The 20730-nt window shown below is 45.9% G+C and overlaps 2 protein-coding genes across 7 annotated transcripts in view; one reads left to right on the top strand and one right to left on the bottom strand.

Moving 5' to 3' along the window:
• LOC110518476 (WASP homolog-associated protein with actin, membranes and microtubules) overlaps positions 1-9349 on the bottom strand; it is a 28722-nt gene extending 19373 nt beyond the window's left edge. Inside the window, exons 1-3 of the mRNA XM_036963381.1 lie at positions 8667-9349; positions 3803-3976; positions 531-681 (exon numbers count right to left, since the gene is read on the bottom strand). Coding sequence (XP_036819276.1) covers positions 531-681; positions 3803-3976; positions 8667-9245 — 904 coding nt within the window. The 5' untranslated portion in view covers positions 9246-9349. The remainder of the gene's footprint in view (positions 1-530; positions 682-3802; positions 3977-8666) is intronic.
• A 301-nt stretch (positions 9350-9650) lies between these two features.
• Positions 9651-20730, top strand: part of LOC110517106 (fibronectin type III and SPRY domain-containing protein 2) — a 49883-nt gene continuing 38803 nt past the window's right edge. The window contains exons 1-7 of one of the 6 annotated variants that reach the window (XM_036963384.1): positions 9651-9751; positions 10872-11195; positions 11576-11681; positions 12215-12310; positions 14614-14847; positions 15392-15414; positions 16532-16653. In XM_036963384.1, coding sequence (XP_036819279.1) covers positions 10966-11195; positions 11576-11681; positions 12215-12310; positions 14614-14847; positions 15392-15414; positions 16532-16653 — 811 coding nt within the window. In that variant the 5' untranslated portion in view covers positions 9651-9751; positions 10872-10965. Of the gene's footprint in view, positions 9752-10759; positions 11196-11575; positions 11682-12214; positions 12311-14613; positions 14848-15391; positions 15415-16531; positions 16654-20730 lie in introns of all 6 variants that reach the window. The other 5 variants (XM_036963385.1, XM_036963386.1, XM_036963387.1 and 2 more) reach the window with 5 other exon arrangements.

Here is a 20730-nt window from a genome sequence, read left to right as displayed (position 1 = left end):
GGGGGGGGGGGGGCAGCTGAGAGGGTCTGTGGAGAGCTGCTATAAGGGGGGGGGGGGCAGCTGAGAGGGTCTGGAGAGCTGCTCTAAATAGGGGGGGGGGCAGCTGAGAGGGTCTGTGGAGAGCTGCTCTAAAGGAGGAGGGAGGGCAGCTGAGAGGGTCTGTGGAGAGCTGCTATAAGGGGGGGGGGGGGGCAGCTGAGAGGGTCTGTGGAGAGCTGCTATAAGGGGGGGGGCAGCTGAGAGGGTCTGGAGAGCTGCTCTAAATAGGGGGGGGGGGCAGCTGAGAGGGTCTGTGGAGAGCTGCTATAAGGGGGGGGGGGGGGGGCAGCTGAGAGGGTCTGGAGAGGTGCTCTAAATAGGGGGGGGGGGCAGCTGAGAGGGTCTGTGGAGAGCTGCTATAAGGGGGGGGAAGCTGAGAGGTTCTGGAGAGCTGCTATAAGGGGGGGGGGCAGCTGAGAGGGTCTGGAGAGCTGTTATAAGGGGGCTCTTAATGCTTCATACACACACACTCTCTCTCTCTCTCTCTCTACCTCCAAGGGCTTTGGATGTTTCTATGAAGTAGCTGACTGTGATGTCCTGTATGGAGGAGACTGCATCCTCTCCTCTCCTCCTCCACTCCTCTGCCTCTCTCTCCAGTGCTGCTATCCTCTTAGGACCCAACTCCTCCTCATCCAGAGACTTCTGATAGGGGCCAGGAGAGAACAGAAGAAAGGCTTTACATTCTAGAACAGCAACATCGGGGGGGAGGGGTTAGAACAGCGACATCGGGGGTGGGGGGAGAGAACAGCGACATTGGGGGGGGATTAGAACAGCGACATCGGGGGTGGGGGGAGAGAACAGCGACATTGGGGGGGATTAGAACAGCGACACCGGGGGGGGGGGGGGGAGAGGGGATTAGAACAGCGACATCGGGGGGGGGGGGGATTAGAACAGCGACATCGGGGGAGGGATTAGAACAGCGACATCGGGGGAGGGATTAGAACAGCGACATCGGGGGAGGGGGATTAGAACAGCGACATCGGGGGGGGATTAGAACAGCGACATCGGGAGGGGGGGGGATTAGAACAGCGACATCGGGGGGGGGGGGATTAGAACAGCGACATCGGGGGGGGATTAGAACAGCGACATCGGGGGGGGGGGGGGGATTAGAACAGCGACATCGGGGGGGGGGATTAGAACAGCGACATCGGGGGAGGGATTAGAACAGCGACATCGGGGGAGGGGGATTAGAACAGCAACATCGGGGGGGGGGATTAGAACAGCGACATCGGGGGAGGGATTAAAACATCGACATCAGGGGAGGGGGGGATTAGAACAGCGACATCGGGGGGGGATTAGAACAGCGACATCGGGGGAGGGATTAGAACAGCGACATCGGGGGAGGGGGATTAGAACAGCGACATCAGGGGAGGGGGATTAGAACAGCGACATCGGGGGAGGGGGATTAGAACAGCGACATCGGGGGGGGCTTAGAACAGCGACATCGGGGGGGGGGGGATTAGAACAGCGACATCGGGGGAGGGATTAGAACATCGACATCGGGGGAGGGGGATTAGAACAGCGACATCGGGGAGGGGGGTTTAGAACAGCGACATCGGGGAGGGGGATTAGAACAGCGACATCGGGGGGGGGATTAGAACAGCGACATCGGGGGGGATTAGAACAGCGACATCGGGGGGGGGGGGGGGATTAGAACAGCGACATCGGGGGGGGGATTAGAACAGCGACATCGGGGGGGGGATTAAAACAGCGACATCGGGGGGGGGGGGGGATTAGAACAGCGACATCGGGGGGGGGGGGGATTAGAACAGCGACATCGGGATTTAGGACCCAACTCCTCCAGGGACACTGTGGCTGTGTTTAGACAGGCAGACCAATTCTTCTCCAATATTCTTTTCACTAATTGTTTTACTGATCAGATCACCAATTCATTGGCCTGCCTGTTTAAAACACAGTAAGAGGGACACAGACATACACTACATGGTCAAAAGTATGTGGACACCTGCTTGTTGAACATCTCATTCCAAAATCATGGGCATTAATATGGAGTTGGTCCCCCCTTTGCTGCTATAACAGCCTCCACTCTTCTGGGAAGGCTTTCCACTAGATTTTGGAACATTGCTGTGGGGACTTGCTTCCATTCAGCCACAAGAGAGTTAGTGAGGTCGGGCACTGATGTTGGGCGATTAGGCCTGGCTCGCAGTCGCCGTTCTAATTCATCACAAAGATGTTCTATTGGGTTGAGGTCAGGGCTCCTGTGCAGGCCAGTCAAGTTCTTCCACACCAATTTCGACCATCCATTTCTGTATGGACCTCGCTTTGTGCACTGGGGGCGTTGTCATGCTGAAACAGGAAATGGCTTTGCCAAACATTTTGCTAGAATGTCATTGTATGCTGTAGCGTTAAGATTTCTCTTCACTGGAACTAAGGGGCCAAAACCATGAAAAACAGCTCCAGAACATTATTCCTCCCCCACCAAACTTTACAGTTGGCACTATGCATTCGGGCAGGTAGCGTTCTCCTGGCATCCCCCAAACCCAGATTGGTCTGTCGGACTGCCAGATGGTGAAGCGTGAGTCATCACTCCAGAGAACGCATTTCCACTGCTCCAGAGTCCATTGGCGGTAGATTTACAACCCTCCAGCCGACGCTTGGCATTGCACATGGTGATCTTAGGCTTGTGTGCGGCTGCTCGGCCATGGAAACACATTTCATGAATCTCCCGACGAACAGTTATTGTGCTGACGTTGCTTCCAGAGGCAGTTTGGACTTGGCAGTGAGTGTTGCAACCGAGGACAGATTATTTTTCCGCGCTTCAGCACTCCCGTTCTGTGAGCTTGTGTGGCCTTTGACGAACTGACTTGTTGGAAAGGTGGCATCCTATGACGATGCCACGTTGAAAGTCACTGAGATGTTCAGTAAGGCCGTTCTACTGACAATGTTTGTCTATGGAGATTGCGTGGCTGTGTGTTTTTCGATTTTATACACGTGTCAGCAATGGGTGTGGCTGAAATACCAGAATCCGCTAATTTAAAGGTGTCCACAGAATTTTGTTAACATGTTGTATAAGGGTTTAGGACAAAACCACTGAAAGTCCGGGTGTCTCACAACCACGATGAAACAACACAGCTTTTCCCCTTCACGTTTCAAAAAGAGAAATTCGCCGTTTTCACAAATTAGTTGATTTGGGCACAAAAATGTGATGAACATGATAATAGAATTCAAAACGTTGATTATTTGACTCCTGTGAACGTGACAGAGCATATATATTTTATTCTAAATGAGAGAAATGTGTCTTTGACCTCAGCTTGGTGACAGAGACCAGAGCAGTTGGATTCTGGCTGTATTCCACCTTGTATCAAAAACTCCTGAGCAGACGGTGTGTCTCTGGTTCACGCTAAATTACAATCAATCAGTGTGTGTGTGTGTGTACGAGCGTGGGCTTCTGCGTAGTATGAGTCGGCGTAGTGTGTTTCAGCGTAGTGTGTGTCGGCATGGTGTGTGTGTGGGGTGTGTGTATGTGTGTGTGTGTCTCTCCGCCTACCAGTATCTCCATCTGGTAGAGCCCTGCCAGTTCTCTCATGTCTCTGAAGGGAGGGGTGTGTGTGTGTGTGTGTGTGTGTCTCTCCGCCTACCAGTATCTCCATCTTGTAGAGCCCTGACAGTTCTCTCATGTCTCTGAAGGGAGAGGTGTGTGTGTGTGTCTCCACCTACCAGTATCTACATCTTGTAGAGCCCTGCCAGTTCTCTCAGATCTCTGAAGGGGGAGGGTGTGTGTGTGTGTGTGTCTCTCTCCACCTACCAGTATCTCCATCTTGTAGAGCCCTGCCAGTTCTCTCATGTCTCTGAAGGGTTGCAGCAGGTACTGGTAGAAGGTGGTTGCTACGGTGACCAGGTCCTGGTAGGCTAGGTCCTCCTCGTGGTAGATCTGTAGCAGTAGAATCATTCTGTCTGCACCTCCATGACTCTGAAGGATCTGTCAATCAATCAATACATTCTATTATATTAGGCTAATCAATCAAATTATATTGACACGAAACAGACTAGCGTATTACAGTATCTCACGTTTTTTAAAAAAAATACAAAACATGTATTTGTCAGGTGATTGGCCAGTTCACTTTATGACCTGTGGAACGAACTCCGGCCAACGTCAGGTGAAGAAGTTAAAGTCCAAAGTCACTGACCTGTATGAAGTCCTTTATGTACCAATGAACAACATCCCAAAACTATCCCTTAAGTCTTCTCCCAGAGCTAGGCTAATGCCTTTAGCTCAGTGAACTAACACAGTCCTGTAGCCCACAGATGACCATGGCCTGGTTACTGTTCGTTATGATGACAGACAGATATATAGGTCTTGTTTTATTTATCTTTGAAGATCTATTCCACCACGATTTAGTGTCCCACTGTTCTGGATCTATTCCACCAAGACTTTGATGTGGACTTAGTGTCCCACTGTTCTGGATCTATTCTACCACGACTTAGTGTCCCACTGTTCTGGATCTATTCTACCACGACTTAGTGTCCCACTGTTCTGGATCTATTCTACCACGACTTAGTGTCCCACTGTTCTGGATCTATTCTACCACGACTTAGTGTCCCACTGTTCTGGATCTATTCTACCACGACTTAGTGTCCCACTGTTCTGGATCTATTCTACCACGACTTGATGTGGACCTAGTGTCCCACTGTTCTGGATCTATTCTACCATGACTTGATGTGGACTTAGTGTCCCACTGTTCTGGATATATTCTACCACGACTTGATGTGGACTTAGTGTCCCACTGTTCTGGATCTATTCTACCATGACTTGATGTGGACTTAGTGTCCCACTGTTCTGGATCTATTCTACCATGACTTAGTGTCCCACTGTTCTGGATCTATTCTACCACGACTTCATGTGGACTTAGTGTCCCACTGTTCTGGATCTACTCTACCACGACTTAGTGTCCCACTGTTCTGGATCTACTCTACCACGACTTAGTGTCACACTGTTCTGGATCTATTGTACCACGACTTGATGTGGACTTAGTGTCACACTGTTCTGGATCATTCTACCACGACTTGATGTGGACTTAGTGTCCCACTGTTCTGGATCTACTCTACCACGACTTAGTGTCCCACTGTTCTGGATCTACTCTACCACGACTTAGTGTCACACTGTTCTGGATCTATTGTACCACGACTTGATGTGGACTTAGTGTCACACTGTTCTGGATCTATTCTACCACGACTTGATGTGGACTTAGTGTCCCACTGTTCTGGATCTATTCTACCACAACTTAGTGTCCCACTGTTCTGGATCTATTCTACCATGACTTAGTGTCCCACTGTTCTGGATCTATTCTACCACGACTTGATGTGGACTTAGTGTCCCACTGTTCTGGATCTATTCTACCACGACTTGATGTGGACTTAGTGTCCCACTGTTCTGGATCTATTCTACCACAACTTAGTGTCCCACTGTTCTGGATCTATTCTACCACGACTTGATGTGGACTTAGTGTCCCACTGTTCTGGATCTATTCTACCACGACTTGATGTGGACTTAGTGTCCCACTATTCTGGATCTATTCTACTACGACTTAGTGTCCCACTGTTTTGCTCTAACAAAGAAGAACGGAGCATTCCTTCCTAGCTTGCATGCAGGAAGGTGTTACCGAAGGACATTTACATGTCTAAAGCAGAAGACAATGCTACCGGTCAAAAGGACCCTCCTGAAGTGACGCTGCTCGGACCCTGAACTGCTGTTTCTGAAGACGGTCTACAGTGACTACAGTCCCGTCCAGTTAACACTTCTTTTGTCTGATCCAGAATCAAGGGAGTTCAAGGGAGAATTATGTAGGGCTTCCGAGCCCCCGAATGTGACTCATTACGCTCTATGTAAAAGGTTGTATTGTCTTCTCAGGAATTCAGCCTTCTCTGTGCTGCTCTCAACCATCCTCATTCTGTCAAACCTCTGTGAAGCTGTCATTACATCCTGTAGGTCTGATATCTAATTGGAGGTTAACTTTACAGTAATGCTATTGGTCAACTCTTGGGGCCTTTTAGGAAATGACCCCCTCTCTTCTCTCTCTCTCTCCCTGTCTGATCTAGAATAATGCCTTGTCATGTTAGTATTGTGTTCATTCTTCAGCTGTATGCCTTGGTGGTGAATCCATTCTTTAGACAGAGTAATTACATATCTGCCTTTGATATGGACAATTAGTATTCCTTTCTCGACCTTTATGACAGTGACTTACTGGGTTTGTAATACTCTGTGTGTGTGTGTGTGTGCGTACAAGAGGTGTCACTACAGTCCCTGGTTCGAATCCAGGCTGAATCACATCCGGCCGTGATTGGGAGTCCCATAGGGCGGCGCACAATTGGCCCGGCGTCGTCCGGGTTTGGCCGGTGCAGGCAGTCATTGGAAATAAGAATTTGTTCTTAGCTGACAATAAATAAACATATGGGTCAAAGCTTTCCTTAAGTTTGGGTCAGTCAGTGGACAGGTATTCTGCCACTGTGTACTCTCTGTTTAGGGCCAAATAGCTTTCCTTAAGTTTGGGTCAGTCAGTGGACAGGTATTCTGCCACTGTGTACTCTCTGTTTAGGGCCAAATAGCTTTCCTTGAGTTTGGGTCAGTCACAGTGGTCAGGTATTCTGCCACTGTGTACTCTCTGTTTAGGGCCAAATAGCATTCTAGTTTGCTCAGTTTTATTGTTAATTCTTTCCAATGTGTCAAGTAATTATATTTTTGTTTTCTCATGATTTGGTTGGGTCTAATTGTGTTGCTGTCCTGGGGCTCTGTGGGGTGTGTTTGTGTTTGTGAACAGATCCCCAGGACCAGCTTGCTGAGGGGACTCTTCTCCAGGTTCATCTCTCTGTAGGTGATGGTTTGTTACGAAGGTTTGGGAATCGGTTCCTTTAAGCATCTCTTTTCTGGATTTGGATAATTAGCAGGTATCATCCTAATTCTACTCTGCATGCATTATTTGGGGTATTCTTACAGAATTCTGCATGCAGAGTCTGAATTGCCATTTTGTTTTATCTTGGTTGGTGAGTGTGCCCCAGACTTAACAACCATAAAGGGCAATTGGTTCTAGAAATTATTAAAGTATTTTTAGCCAGATCCTAATAATTGGGATGTTGAATTTTGTTCCTTTTCATGGCATAGAAGGCCCTTCTTGCCTTGTCTCTCAGATCGTTCTCTCTCTCTCCCTCTTAAACATCTCCACTCTCTTGCCAAACTAATCCAGCCTCGGTGCTCACCTCACACCCACAGGATTAGAGCAGCATGGTACAGGGAATAAGGAGAGAAGAGTACATTTTGTTCTGCCTTTGAAACATCTTGGTTGTTGTGTATATAGACACTGTACAGGCCTATATTCCTGCACAGGGTTGTGCATGGATAATAGGGAGAGAGAAATCAAATGTTCTTTGTCACATACGCCGAATACAGCAGGTATAGACCTTACTGGGAAATGCTTACTTACAATACCTTAACCAACAATGCAGTTAAAAAATTGAGTTAATAAAATATGTACTAAATAAACTATATATAAAAAAAAAATATATATATATATATATAAGTAACACAATAAAATGACATAACAATAACGAGGCTATATACAGGTTAGTCGAGGTCATTTGTACACAGGTAGGGAGGGGTAAAGTGACTGCATAGATAATAAACAGCAAGAAGCAGCAAGTGTAAAAACTAAGTCATGTTTCTGCCGTCTGAACGTCTTTATAAAGCCTATCTGCTTTAACACAGTTCATACCATGGCATTGTTGAATACTTGTCTCTGATTGGCTTGAAGACCATTCTAGAGCGTGCATTATTTTCCTATAACGCACGGTAATATCAGCACAGTAGAATTCAATGTTCTTACTTGCATGTTCTACTGAGATACTTTTTGAAAACAAAAGTCAAATTGGAGAATTCAGTTTGGGGAAATGACACTGTGAAACAGTAGGCTACCGGGATCAGTAACCGAAACCGCCGAGCTGACGAGGTAAAAATGTGCCCCTGTTCCCCGGTAGGCTGTCATTGTAAATAAGAATTTGTTTTTAACCGACTTGCCTGGTTAAATTAAAATAATTATCCTAAAACTACTGTCAACATAGAAACAGAGAATGAATGACAGGCTAATGTCCCTGTTTCTAGCCAAGACCTCAGGGGAGAACGCCTTGCAGGGTGATAACAACATGAGTAACAGGAATGAAGCCGGACTGGATAATCAACGGATTGGTCATGTTTTCCTTCTCACGTGGTGTCATATTTCGCAACAATAGTGACGACAGTGACACTGCATCTTTATTAAAACCCCTATGTGAACCAGGGTGGAAGGGCATCTATCCCAGTGTCATGAGGAGATTTAAAATGCCTAAATGTTGGACAGACATTTTTAGGGTTTACTCACAGTGACTTGATTACTGGATAGTGGGGGCATCGGTAAACAGAGTAGACTACCGGTATGCCTCATGGGAGCCCCCTGAGACTGCAGGCTTTTGTTCCAGCCCATCAATGTAGCCTACTCCTGATTCAAATGAGCAAGGGCGTAGGCCTAGTGATTGGTTAGTGCTGGGTTGGAACAAAAGTTTGCAACCCATGTGGCTGGACCAGGATTGAAGAACAGTGACAGGCCACAGCTTGTATAGATCACTAATTCAAATTGGCCACTGACCTTTCTAAGGTGATCCTTAGCCCTGGTGACCTCATCCTGCATGGTTTTCCTCTTGAACTCCTGCATGTTCTCAAAGTACTCCTCGACATCTCGCTCGTCCTGCGGGAAAAGCGAGTCCAGCACTATCTTCCTGCCACAGATATCTATCGCAGTGCTGAAATACTTCTCCAGCTGACGGCAAGGTGTATCCAGATCTCTCTCTTGATCATCTTGGTTGAACGTCCGATTGCTACCGAGAAAGATCATGTCCCAAATGTTACCCTCCTTGAAGTCCGACAGGTCGGGGAAATAGGGTGCGACGACATCCCCGACCCCTGTAAACTGACGGTGGACATTTTTTAAGTCGTTAACAGAGAAGAGTCCGGCCCAGCTGGTTTCGGTTTCGCAGACAGCAAGCTGGTCTTTGCGCTTCTGTCGCTGGAGAGTTCTGTTGTGACAGGTGACCGCGAACTTGGACTCGATCACATTCCACTGAACGATAAAACCGAGTTTGAACGTCTCGTTTTCTTCGAATATGTTCGTTTTGATGGCGACCCAGCCGTCCAAGCTGTCCAAACGCTCGCAGTCTATGCTATTCATTTTTTTTGTGTGGTAAACATGTAGCTAGCTAGCTAGCGAACTAAAACTTGTATTCCTCTGCCTTGTTTACAACGTCGGCCATTTGTAACGATGACGTAGTATTTCCTGCGGTGTTCTCTTTTACCTTCAACTTTGACCTTTCCGTCACATGCTCAGGGGGAATTCCACAGCCAATTTCATTCGCTACAATGTATCAGGGATTTATGCCAAGAGATTTGAATATTCAATACAATGTGTCACCTTCAAGAAAATAATGACCACATTCACAATCAAATACTATTGGATTAAATACAATATTATCACTCTTATTAGGCGACTAAAGGCAGATTTTGGCACTATGTCAAAATACCCATGCTGACACTTGATCTGTGTGCATAACAGTTGGGGTTCCTGCTATATTTGTCACGAACTGTATTTGCTTTGCTTGGTTAGCCTGTCAAAAACACTGTCAATGGTCGCCCTGAATCGACGTTGCTGGGGGAGTTATTGAATAATTTCTCACCAAGGTAAACTTAACCAGTGTTTTTGAATTGTTAGTAACTAGGCTATAATAACTGATATGTCTAGTCATAATTATAGCAAATAAATATGAAACTCCAGCATAGTTTAAATGGTGTGTTTGAGTTTATGTGTACAGCATGCCGGATCCATGTTTTGACAGAGGTTCCAGGATGTTAGAGAAGCAAACCCTCCTTTAACTGTCATCACTGTGTACAGTTCTTTCTGAACAAGTGTTTGTTCTAAACATTTAAGACCATGAATCATACGTGTTTTGATTCCATAAGAAAACAAATTGAATATGTATACTTATTTTTAAAGGTACATAAAGCATATACATTTACACAAGTGAATGACTGGTTGGTTAATGTTGGGTGAATAGAACATCAAAATATTTGACAATACCTACTTCCAGTGGGATCCTGGTCCTCTGTGGAAAAATATTAATCTGACATGTTTTATTTGATTGCCCTGTCCACCACAGTATCTGCACCACAGTATCTGCACCACAGTACCTCCACCACAGTATCTCCACCACAGTATCTCCACCACAGTATCTGCACCACAGTATCTCCACCACAGTATCTGCACCACAGTATCTCCACCACAGTATCTCCACCACAGTATCTCCACCACAGTATCTCCCCCACAGTATCTCCACCACAGTATCTGCACCACAGTATCTCCACCACAGTACCTCCACCTCAGTATCTCCACCACAGTATCTCCACCACAGTACCTCCACCACAGTACCTCCACCCCAGTACCTCCACCCCAGTACCTCCACCACAGTACCTCCACTACAGTATCTCCACCACAGTACCTCCACTACAGTATCTCCACCACAGTACCTCCACCGCAGTATCTCCACCACAGTATCTCCACCACAGTACCTCCACCACAGTATCTCCACCACAGTACCTCCACCACAGTATCTCCACCACATTATCTACACCACAGTATCTCCACCACAGTATCTCCACCACAGTGCCTCCACCACAGTACCTCCACCACAGTACCTCCACCACAGTATCTCCACCACAGTACCTCCACCACAGTATCTCCACCACAGTATCTCCACCACAGTACCTCCACCACAGTATCTCCACCACAGTATCTCCATCACAGTATCTCCACCACAGTACCTCCACCACAGTACCTCCACCACAGTATCTCCACCACAGTCCCTCCACCACAGTACCTCCACCCTCCTCCTCCCATCATGGACCTGTATGAGGTCTTCACAGGAAGCAGGCTGGATGTCATCACTGAGGAGGTTCTGAGTGGAGACGAGGAGCGTGGGGAGGAGCACCAGGAGGAGGTGAAGGAGGAGGAGGTGAACAGGGATCTCCCTACCAAAGAGGCCTTCGTAGTGGTGTCAGAGAGAACAGAGACTAGAGAGTTGTCCTCTACCTTCCAGCGTTTCTCCACGGATACCAACGACTCTCTGAGGTCCGTAATACAACACCTGCTTTATTGGTCCATTTGCACAGATATTCTTTTTTTGGTTTGTTGCTGTCACAGTACCCAACCTGATACACAACACAAACATCCCAGGCTGACAGGGGTACTTGGGGGTAAAGTGCCTTGTTCAAGGGCACAACTGTAGTAGGTAGTGTACAGGATCCTCCGGCTTCCGGCTCACTCCCTGAAGATTCCCCTTGCAGGCAGGGGTTCAGGGGTTCGAACCGGCAAACCTCTGGTTACTGGCCCGCCTCTCAAACCTCAAGGCTACTGCCACCAAGGTGTCTAATGCACTATGTATATAATCTTTGCATGACATGATGCACGCATCAATCATTTAATAATGGATACAATAAAGTGATCATCAGCAGGTTTGAGGCGTATGTCCCGTCTTCAGATGAGGATGGAACTCCATCACCTGACAGCTCAGCTCTCAAACACGATGACGTGTTTGAGGAGCACAAGGAGTCGGAGGTAAGGGGAGGGTGTGTGTTGTGTCGGAGGTAAGGGGAGGGAGGGTGTGTGTTGAGTCGGAGGTAAGGGGAATGTGTGTGTTGAGTCGGAGCTAGGGGAAGGTGTGTGTTGAGTTGGAGGTAAGGGGAGGGTGTGTGTTGAGTTGGAGGTAGGGGAGGGTGTGTGTTGAGTCGGAGGTAGGGGAAGGTGTGTGTTGAGTCGGAGGTAGGGGAAGGTGTGTGTTGAGTCGGAGGTAGGGTGGGGTGTGTGTGTTGAGTCGGAGGAAGGGTGGAGTGTGTGTGTTGAGTCGGAGGAAGGGGAGGGTGTGTGTTGAGTCGGAGGAAGGGGAGGGTGTGTGTGTTGAGTCGGAGGTAGGGGAAGGTGTGTGTTGAGTCGGAGGTAGGGGAAGGTGTATGTGTTAATTCCATGTGAATATACCCTTGATCTAGCCTGAGTGCCAGTCTGTGTGTGCTCTCCTGACAACTTCTACAGGCAGATTTGCACTCAGGCGAACCTTGCCCCTCTGTAAGAGTTCATTTCTGCTGTGCCTTCAGGACAAGGTGAATAACATCAGGACTAAGCTGGAGGAGAAGGTGGTGGAGATGGAGAACTTTGCAGGACATCTAGAAGAGATCTTCCTCACTGTGGAGGTACAACAACCACTATTACTGACATAACAACTACTATTACTGACACAACAACCACTATTAATGACACAACCATTATTACTGACACAACAACTACTATTACTGACACAACAACTACTATTACTGACACAATAACTACTATTACTGACACAACAACTACTATTACTGACACAACAACTACTATTACTGACACAACAACCACTATTACTGACAAAACCACTATTACTGACAGAACAACCACTATTACTGACACAACAACCACTATCACTGACACAACAACCACTATTACTGACACAACAACCACTATTACTGACACAACAACTACTATTACTGACACAACAACCACTATTACTGACACAACCATTATTACTGACACAACAACTATTATTACTGACACAACAACTACTATTACTGACACAACAACCACTATTACTGACACAACAACCACTACTACTGACACAACAACCACTATTACTGACACAGGAACCACTACTACTGACACAGGAACCACTACTACTGACACAACCACTATTACTGACACAGGAACCACTATTGCTGACACAACAACCACTATTACTGACACAGGAACCACTATTACTGACACAGCAACCACTACTACTGACACAACAACCACTATTACTGACACAGCAACCACTACTACTGACACAACAACCACTATTACTGACACAACAACCACTATTACTGACACAACAACCACTATTACTGACACAACAACCACTATTACTGACACAACAACCACTATTACTGACACAACAACCACAATTACTGACACAACAACCACTATTACTGACACAGCAACCACTACTACTGACACAACAACCACTATTACTGACACAACAACCACTATCACTGACATGACAACCACTATCACTGACACGACAACCACTATTACTGACACAACAACCACTATTACTGACACAACCATTGTTACTGACACAACAACCACTATTACTGACACAACCATTGTTACTGACACAACAACCACTATTACTGACACAACTACCACTACCACTATCACTGACACGACAACCACTATCACTGACACGACAACCACTATCACAACAACCACTATCACTGACACGACAACCACTATCACTGACACGACAACCACTATCAATGACACGACAACCACTATTACTGACACGACAACCACTATTACTGACACAACCACTATCACTGACACAACAACCACTATCACTGACACGACAACCACTATCACTGACACGACAACCACTATCACTGACACGACAACCACTATCACTGACACGACAACCACTATCACTGACACGACAACCACTATTACTGACACAACAACCACTATTACTGACACAACTACCACTATCACTAACACGACAACCACTATCACTGACACGACAACCACTATCACTGACACAACAACCACTATCACTGACACGACAACCACTATACTGACACGACAATCACTATCACTGACACGACAACCACTATCACTGACACGACAACCACTATTACTGACACAACAACCACTACTACTGACATGACAACCACTATTACTGACATGACAACCACTATTACTGACACAACCACTATCACTGACACGACAACCACTATCACTGGCATGACAACCACTATCACTGACACGACAACCACTATCACTGACACGACAACCACTATCACTGACACGACAACCACTATCACTGACACGACAACCACTATTACTGACACAACCAATATCACTGACACGACAACCACTATCACTGACACGACAACCACTATCACTGACACGACAACCACTATCACTGACACGACAACCACTATCACTGACACGACAACCACTATCACTGACACGACAACCACTATCACTGACACGACAACCACTATTACTGACACGACAACCACTATCACTGACACGACAACCACTATCACTGACACGACAACCACTATCACTGACACGACAACCACTATCACTGACACGACAACCACTATTACTGACACAACCAATATCACTGACACAACAACCACTATCACTGACACGACAACCACTATCACGACAACCACTATCACTGACACGACAACCACTATCACTGACACGACAACCACTATCACTGACACGACAACCACTATTACTGACACAACCACTATCACTGACACAACAACCACTATCACTGACACGACAACCACTATCACTGACACGACAACCACAGTACACATAACAAAGACACATCCACGGGTTTTCAACCATGGATCTGTGAGCCCCGTTTGGGAGCCCCTGATCATCGCTTCATGAAGCGTCTCATGTCTTTCAGGAGAATTTTGGTCGTCAGGAGCAACACCTGGAGCAGCACTGCAACGATGTTCTACAGACGTTGTCCCATCGTTACGACGAGCGAGCCGCTGCGCTGGGGGAGGAGAAGAAGAGGAAGTTGGAGGCCTTGTACACTCAGCTGCTGGGCTGCGGACGTACCCTGGACGCATCCAAGGACCTGATTGAGACCGCCCAGGAACTGTACCGCACCGAGGACAAACGACTCTTTCTACAGGTCTGTTGTAGTGGGTCGGTCGTCACAATGACTTATTCAAGATTAAATCATTGAATTTAGCTTTATAACTTGCAATAACTTTGAAACGTTTAAAAGTTTACGATAACTTTGTTTTGCTCGGAGTTGTGTTTTTTGTTTGTCACACCATTCTGGGTAAACCCGAGAGACTGTCGGGAGTGAAAAGCCCAGGAGGCCGTTCCTGAGATACTGGAACCGGCACACCTGGCAATGACGATTACCACGTTAAAATGTGCTTCGGTCACTCGTTCAGCCCATTCTAACGTTCAATCGAATAGTAACTGAATGCCTCAATGCCTGTCTGCCTGCTTTATATAGGAAGCCACGGCAACGTGACTCACTTTCTGTAGGAGCGAACCATTTTCGCGAGCGGGGTGGTGTGGTGTACCTAATAAACTGGCCACTGAGTGTATATTCTGTGGTCTTTGTGATGTTTTAATCTGCCAGTTAAAGGTTTTATGAACCTTAAAATGTTAATGACCACTGGAGGAGTTGACTTTTGATGTTGTGAACTTTCCCTTGACAGGCTGTTATGCCCACCATGAAGAGGTAAAGTACTGAACGGAGATTAACACTGCTGCCTGAGAATACAACAGAACTATACTATACTATACTGTAAGGAGACTAACATTGCTAGCCTGAGAGTATAACCGAACTAGCCTGGTTCCAGATCCATTTTATATTTTATCCTGGTTCCAGATCCATTTTATCCTGGTTCCAGATCCATTTTATCCTGGTTCCAGATCCATTTTATCCTGGTTCCAGATCCATTTTATCCTGGTTCTAGATCCATTTTATCCTGGTTCCAGATCCATTTTATCCTGGTTCCAGATCCATTTTATCCTGGTTCCAGATCCATTTTATCCTGGTTCTAGATCCATTTTATCCTGGTTCTAGATCCATTTTATCCTGGTTCCAGATCCATTTCAGCCTGGTTCTAGATCCATTTTATCCTGGTTCCAGATCTGTTTGTTCTCTTGCCAACACGCTTGATCCATTTGTGTTATCTTGTTGCTTGACCATGACCATAGGAGTTGGCAAGGCACACAGATATCTGGGACCAGGCTATAACAAAACTACGATAAGTGTTTGTTTACAACTGCATGGTAGTGAGTCTGGTTAATAACAGTGTAATCGTGTGATTTGCTGTGAACCGTGTAACAGCCTGATTAAGAGTGTTTCATGAGGATAATATATCAGGTTATGTTTGTCGTGAATGCACATTCTGAAACCAAAATAGCTTCCGATCCTAATTAGCCAACTAATTCAAACTAATTTAAACTAAGCAGTATAATGAATGTGTTTGTTGTTGAATAGGGTTTGTTGCCGTAGCTTATGTTTTGAATAGCATGACGACGCATGATGCTACATCCCAATGTTCATTTTCAGTGTCGTTTTAGGTGGGCTCTGTTCAGAAGGTTGCGACGTTACAAAACATTCGGATAGAAATACATTTTGTAAGAACAGGTATGATTTTTCGTGGTGTAGAATCGGGCATCTTGTCAGCTCTATTCATTCCATTTCTATATGCAACGTTCTGAACGTTTCACCTCACTGAATACAGGTCTGTTTGTCCAATCAGAATGGAGAAGTTTGCTGACAGGTGTTTTGTTTGTCCAATCACAATCAAGGTTTTTGCTGATTGATGTTTTGTTTTCCTAATCAGAATTGAGGAATTTGCGAAGGAGAAGCCTGACCTGACGCTGGTGACCCCTCTGGAGTTTGACATGCCCCTCGCTGACCTGTCAGACGTCAAGACCATGATGGACTCCATCAACATCGTACCAGGTCTGATCAATCAATCAACCCATCCTTCCATACACCCACCCATCCATTACAGGAGGTTGGTGGCATCTTAATTGGGGAGGACAGGCTCGTGGTAATGACTGGAGAGGAATTAGTGGAATGGTATCAAACACACCCAACACATGGATTCTATTCCATTCTCTCCGTTCCAGACGTTATTAAGAGCCGTCCTCCCCTCAGCAGTCTCCACTGCCATCCATCCATTCGTCCATTCATCCGTCCATTCGTCCATCCATCCATCCATCCATTCATCCGTCCATTCGTCCATCCATCCATCCATCCATCCATCCGTTCATCCGTCCATTCGTCCATCCATCCATCCATCCATTCACCCATCCACCCATCCATCCATCCATCCATCCATCCATCCATCCATTCACCCATCCATTCATCCACCCATCCATCCATCCATCCATTCATCCATCCATTCATTCATCCATCCATCCATTCATCCCTCCATTGGTCCATTTGTCAAAACATTTTTATTTAAGTTTTTTTTACATCCCCCTCTGATCACATAATTCTATTCTTAAAACCGGTTTATTCAGAATAACGTAGTACATTTAATGTACAGACATTTCCATCCCATGATTTTTGGCCTCGGTTGATACATCTGAGATTTTTATTAACAAACTTGTGGTCGTGATTGGGAGTCCCATAGGGCGGCGCACAATCGGCCCAGTGTCGCCCGGGTTTGGCCTGGGTTAGGCCGTCATTGTAAATAAAAATGTGTTTTTAACTGACTTACCTCGTTAAATAAAGGTAAAATATTATTATTATATATATTTTTAAATGCAATTAGATTTAGGCCATGGATGGGCAACTGGTCAATTTACAAAGTCTAAAATAAAAAACATATTTTTTTTGTATTTTGGGTGGGGGACTCAAACCATCCTATGCCAAAATGTCTAGAATTGCCGGAAATAAGAAGTAAAACTGCAAATGTTTCTTTTCGCCCCATGGCAATATGAGTAGAATTGCATGAAATGTGTTATACATTTGCAAAATCTTCTCCCCGCCCCATGGCAAAATGTGTAGATTTATCACATTCTTGTTTTAAAACGGCAAAATGTTCTCTACGCCTCATGCCAAAATTTGTAGATTTACCACATTCTTGTTTTAAAACGGCAAAATGTTCTCTACGCCTCATGCCAAAATGTGTAGATTTTACAGGAACTTTACTCTAAAACGTTTTCTCTCCGTTGTCAAGAGGGGGGGCCGCTAAAATGTTTTTTCTGGCAAGGTAGGGGTATGGATGTGGGTACGCAGACCCGCGAGCCACTGCAAGGCCCCCCATGATGAGTTCAGATTTTTTGTGTGGCCCCCACCTCCATCAAAGTTGCCCATCCCTGATTTTAGACCAAGAGTATGAGCGTGGAACAGAGTAGAGCAGAGCCCCAGAGAAATCCTTCCAGTCTCCAAACTCTACCTTTTTATATAAATGGAGGTTAGCTAGGGGAGTTGGGTTGCTTAGAAACAAATGATTTTGATGCAAAAAGTGATTTCATTTCTCTGAGTATTTAATTACATTGGGCCACTGGAGTGACGAGTCAGGCACTTTTGAGTGATGCTTTCATTCTGCTGAAGTTTGACTGAGTCAATGACTGTGTCCCAAATGGCACCCTATTCCCCATATAGAACACTACGTTGGACCCAGAGCCTATTTGTCAAAAGCAGTGCACTACATAGGGAATACAGACAATCTCCATGCTGCTTCTGTAGTTAATGATTGTAGAGGCTGGCTGTGATGTCAGTCTGTCTGAAGAGAGATTATGGCTGTGTTCCTCAAATGGCACCCTGTTTCCTATATAGTGTTGACCAGGGCCCTGTTTCCTATATAGTGTTGACCAGGGCCCTGTTTCCTATATAGTGTTGACCAGGGCCCTGTTTCCTATATTCTGTTGACCAGGGCCCTGTTTCCTATATAGTGTTGACCAGGGCCCTGTTTCCTATATAGTGTTGACCAGGGCCCTGTTTCCTATATAGTGTTGACCAGGGCCCTGTTTCCTATATAGTGTTGACCAGGGCCCTGTTTCCTATATAGTGTTGACCAGGGCCCTGTTTCCTATATTCTGTTGACCAGGGCCCTGTTCCCTATATAGTGCTGACCAGGGCCCTGTTTCCTATATAGTGTTGACCAGGGCCCTGTTTCCTATATAGTGTTGACCAGGGCCCTGTTTCCTATATTCTGTTGACCAGGGCCCCGTTCCCTATATACTGTTGACCAGGGCCCTGTTTCCTATATAGTGTTGACCAGGGCCCTGTTTCCTATATTCTGTTGACCAGGGCCCCGTTCCCTATATACTGTTGACCAGGGCCCTGTTTCCTATATAGTGTTGACCAGGGCCCTGTTTCCTATATTCTGTTGACCAGGGCCCCGTTCCCTATATAGTGTTGACCAGGGCCCTGTTCCCTATATAGTGTTGACCAGGGCTCTGTTCCCTATATAGTGTTGACCAGGGACCCGTTCCCTATATAGTGTTGACCAGGGCCCTGTTCCCTATATACTGTTGACCAGGGCCCTGTTCCCTATATACTGTTGACCAGGGCCCCGTTCCCTATATAGTGTTGACCAGGGCCCCGTTCCCTATATAGTGTTGACCAGGGCCCTGTTTCCTATATACTGTTGACCAGGGCCCTGTTTCCTATATACTGTTGACCAGGGCCCTGTTCCCTATATAGTGTTGACCAGGGCCTTGTTTCCAATATACTGTTGACCAGGGCCCTGTTCCCTATATAGTGTTGACCAGGGCCTTGTTCCCTATATAGTGTTGACCAGGGCACTGTTCCCTATATACTGTTGACCAGGCCCTGTTCCCTATATAGTGTTGACCAGGCCCTGTTCCCTGTATATTGTTGTCCAGGGCCCCGTTCCCTGTATAGTGTTGACCAGGGCCCTATTCCCTATATAGTGTTGACCAGGGCCCTGTTTCCTATATAGTGTTGACCAGGGTCCTATTCCCTATATAGTGTTGACCAGGGCCCTGTTTCCTATATAGTGTTGACCAGGGCCCTATTCCCTATATAGTGTTGACCAGGGCCCTATTCCCTATATAGTGTTGACCAGGGCCCTGTTTCCTATATAGTGTTGACCAGGGCCCTATTCCCTATATAGTGTTGACCAGAGCCCTATTCCCTATATAGTGTTGACCAGGGTCCTTAAGGATCTAGTCCAAGGTACTGCACTACAGTAGGGTGTCATTAGAACCGGTCTGTGACGTGTGTCTATCTTTGATCCACTTGGTGACTCACCTCAGACAGCTTTGTTTTGTTTCTCAGAATCTCTGATTCCACGGAAGGACACACATTTGAGAGAAGTTTCAAAATGTTTTAAAAATCCTGTAATAAAATAGTCTTAATCAAGTCCTTTAAAATAAAATCCTCCTAAAATTGTCTGTGGGGAGAGGCAGTGTGGAAATCAATAGAATAGAGACTTAGTTTCGTGTTGTCACAGTCACTTAGAAAAAGGCAGTGTGGAAATCAATAGAATAGAGACTTAGTTTCGTGTTGTCACAGTCACTTAGAAAAAGGCAGTGTGGAAATCAATAGAATAGAGACTTAGTTTCGTGTTGTCACAGTCACTTAGAAAAAGGCAGTGTGGAAATCAATAGAATAGAGACTTAGTTTCGTGTTGTCACAGTCACTTAGAAAAAGGCAGTGTGGAAATCAATAGAATAGAGACTTAGTTTCGTGTTGTCACAGTCACTTAGAAAAAGGCAGTGTGGAAATCAATAGAATAGAGACTTAGTTTCGTGTTGTCACAGTCACTTAGAAAAAGGCAGTGTGGAAATCAATAGAATAGAGACTTAGTTTCGTGTTGTCACTTAGAAAAAGGCAGTGTGGAAATCAATAGAATAGAGACTTAGTTTCGTGTTGTCACTTAGAAAAAGGCAGTGTGGAAATCAATAGAATAGAGACTTAGTTTCGTGTTGTCACAGTCACTTAGAAAAAGGCAGTGTGGAAATCAATAGAATAGAGACTTAGTTTCGTGTTGTCACAGTCACTTAGAAAAAGGCAGTGTGGAAATCAATAGAATAGAGACTTAGTTTCGTGTTGTCA

Source organism: Oncorhynchus mykiss, chromosome 26, assembly GCF_013265735.2.
Source record: "Oncorhynchus mykiss isolate Arlee chromosome 26, USDA_OmykA_1.1, whole genome shotgun sequence".
NCBI lineage: Eukaryota > Metazoa > Chordata > Actinopteri > Salmoniformes > Salmonidae > Oncorhynchus > Oncorhynchus mykiss.
The sequence above is the reverse complement of the archived record's forward strand: the minus strand, read 5'-3'. Positions and strand labels throughout refer to the sequence as shown.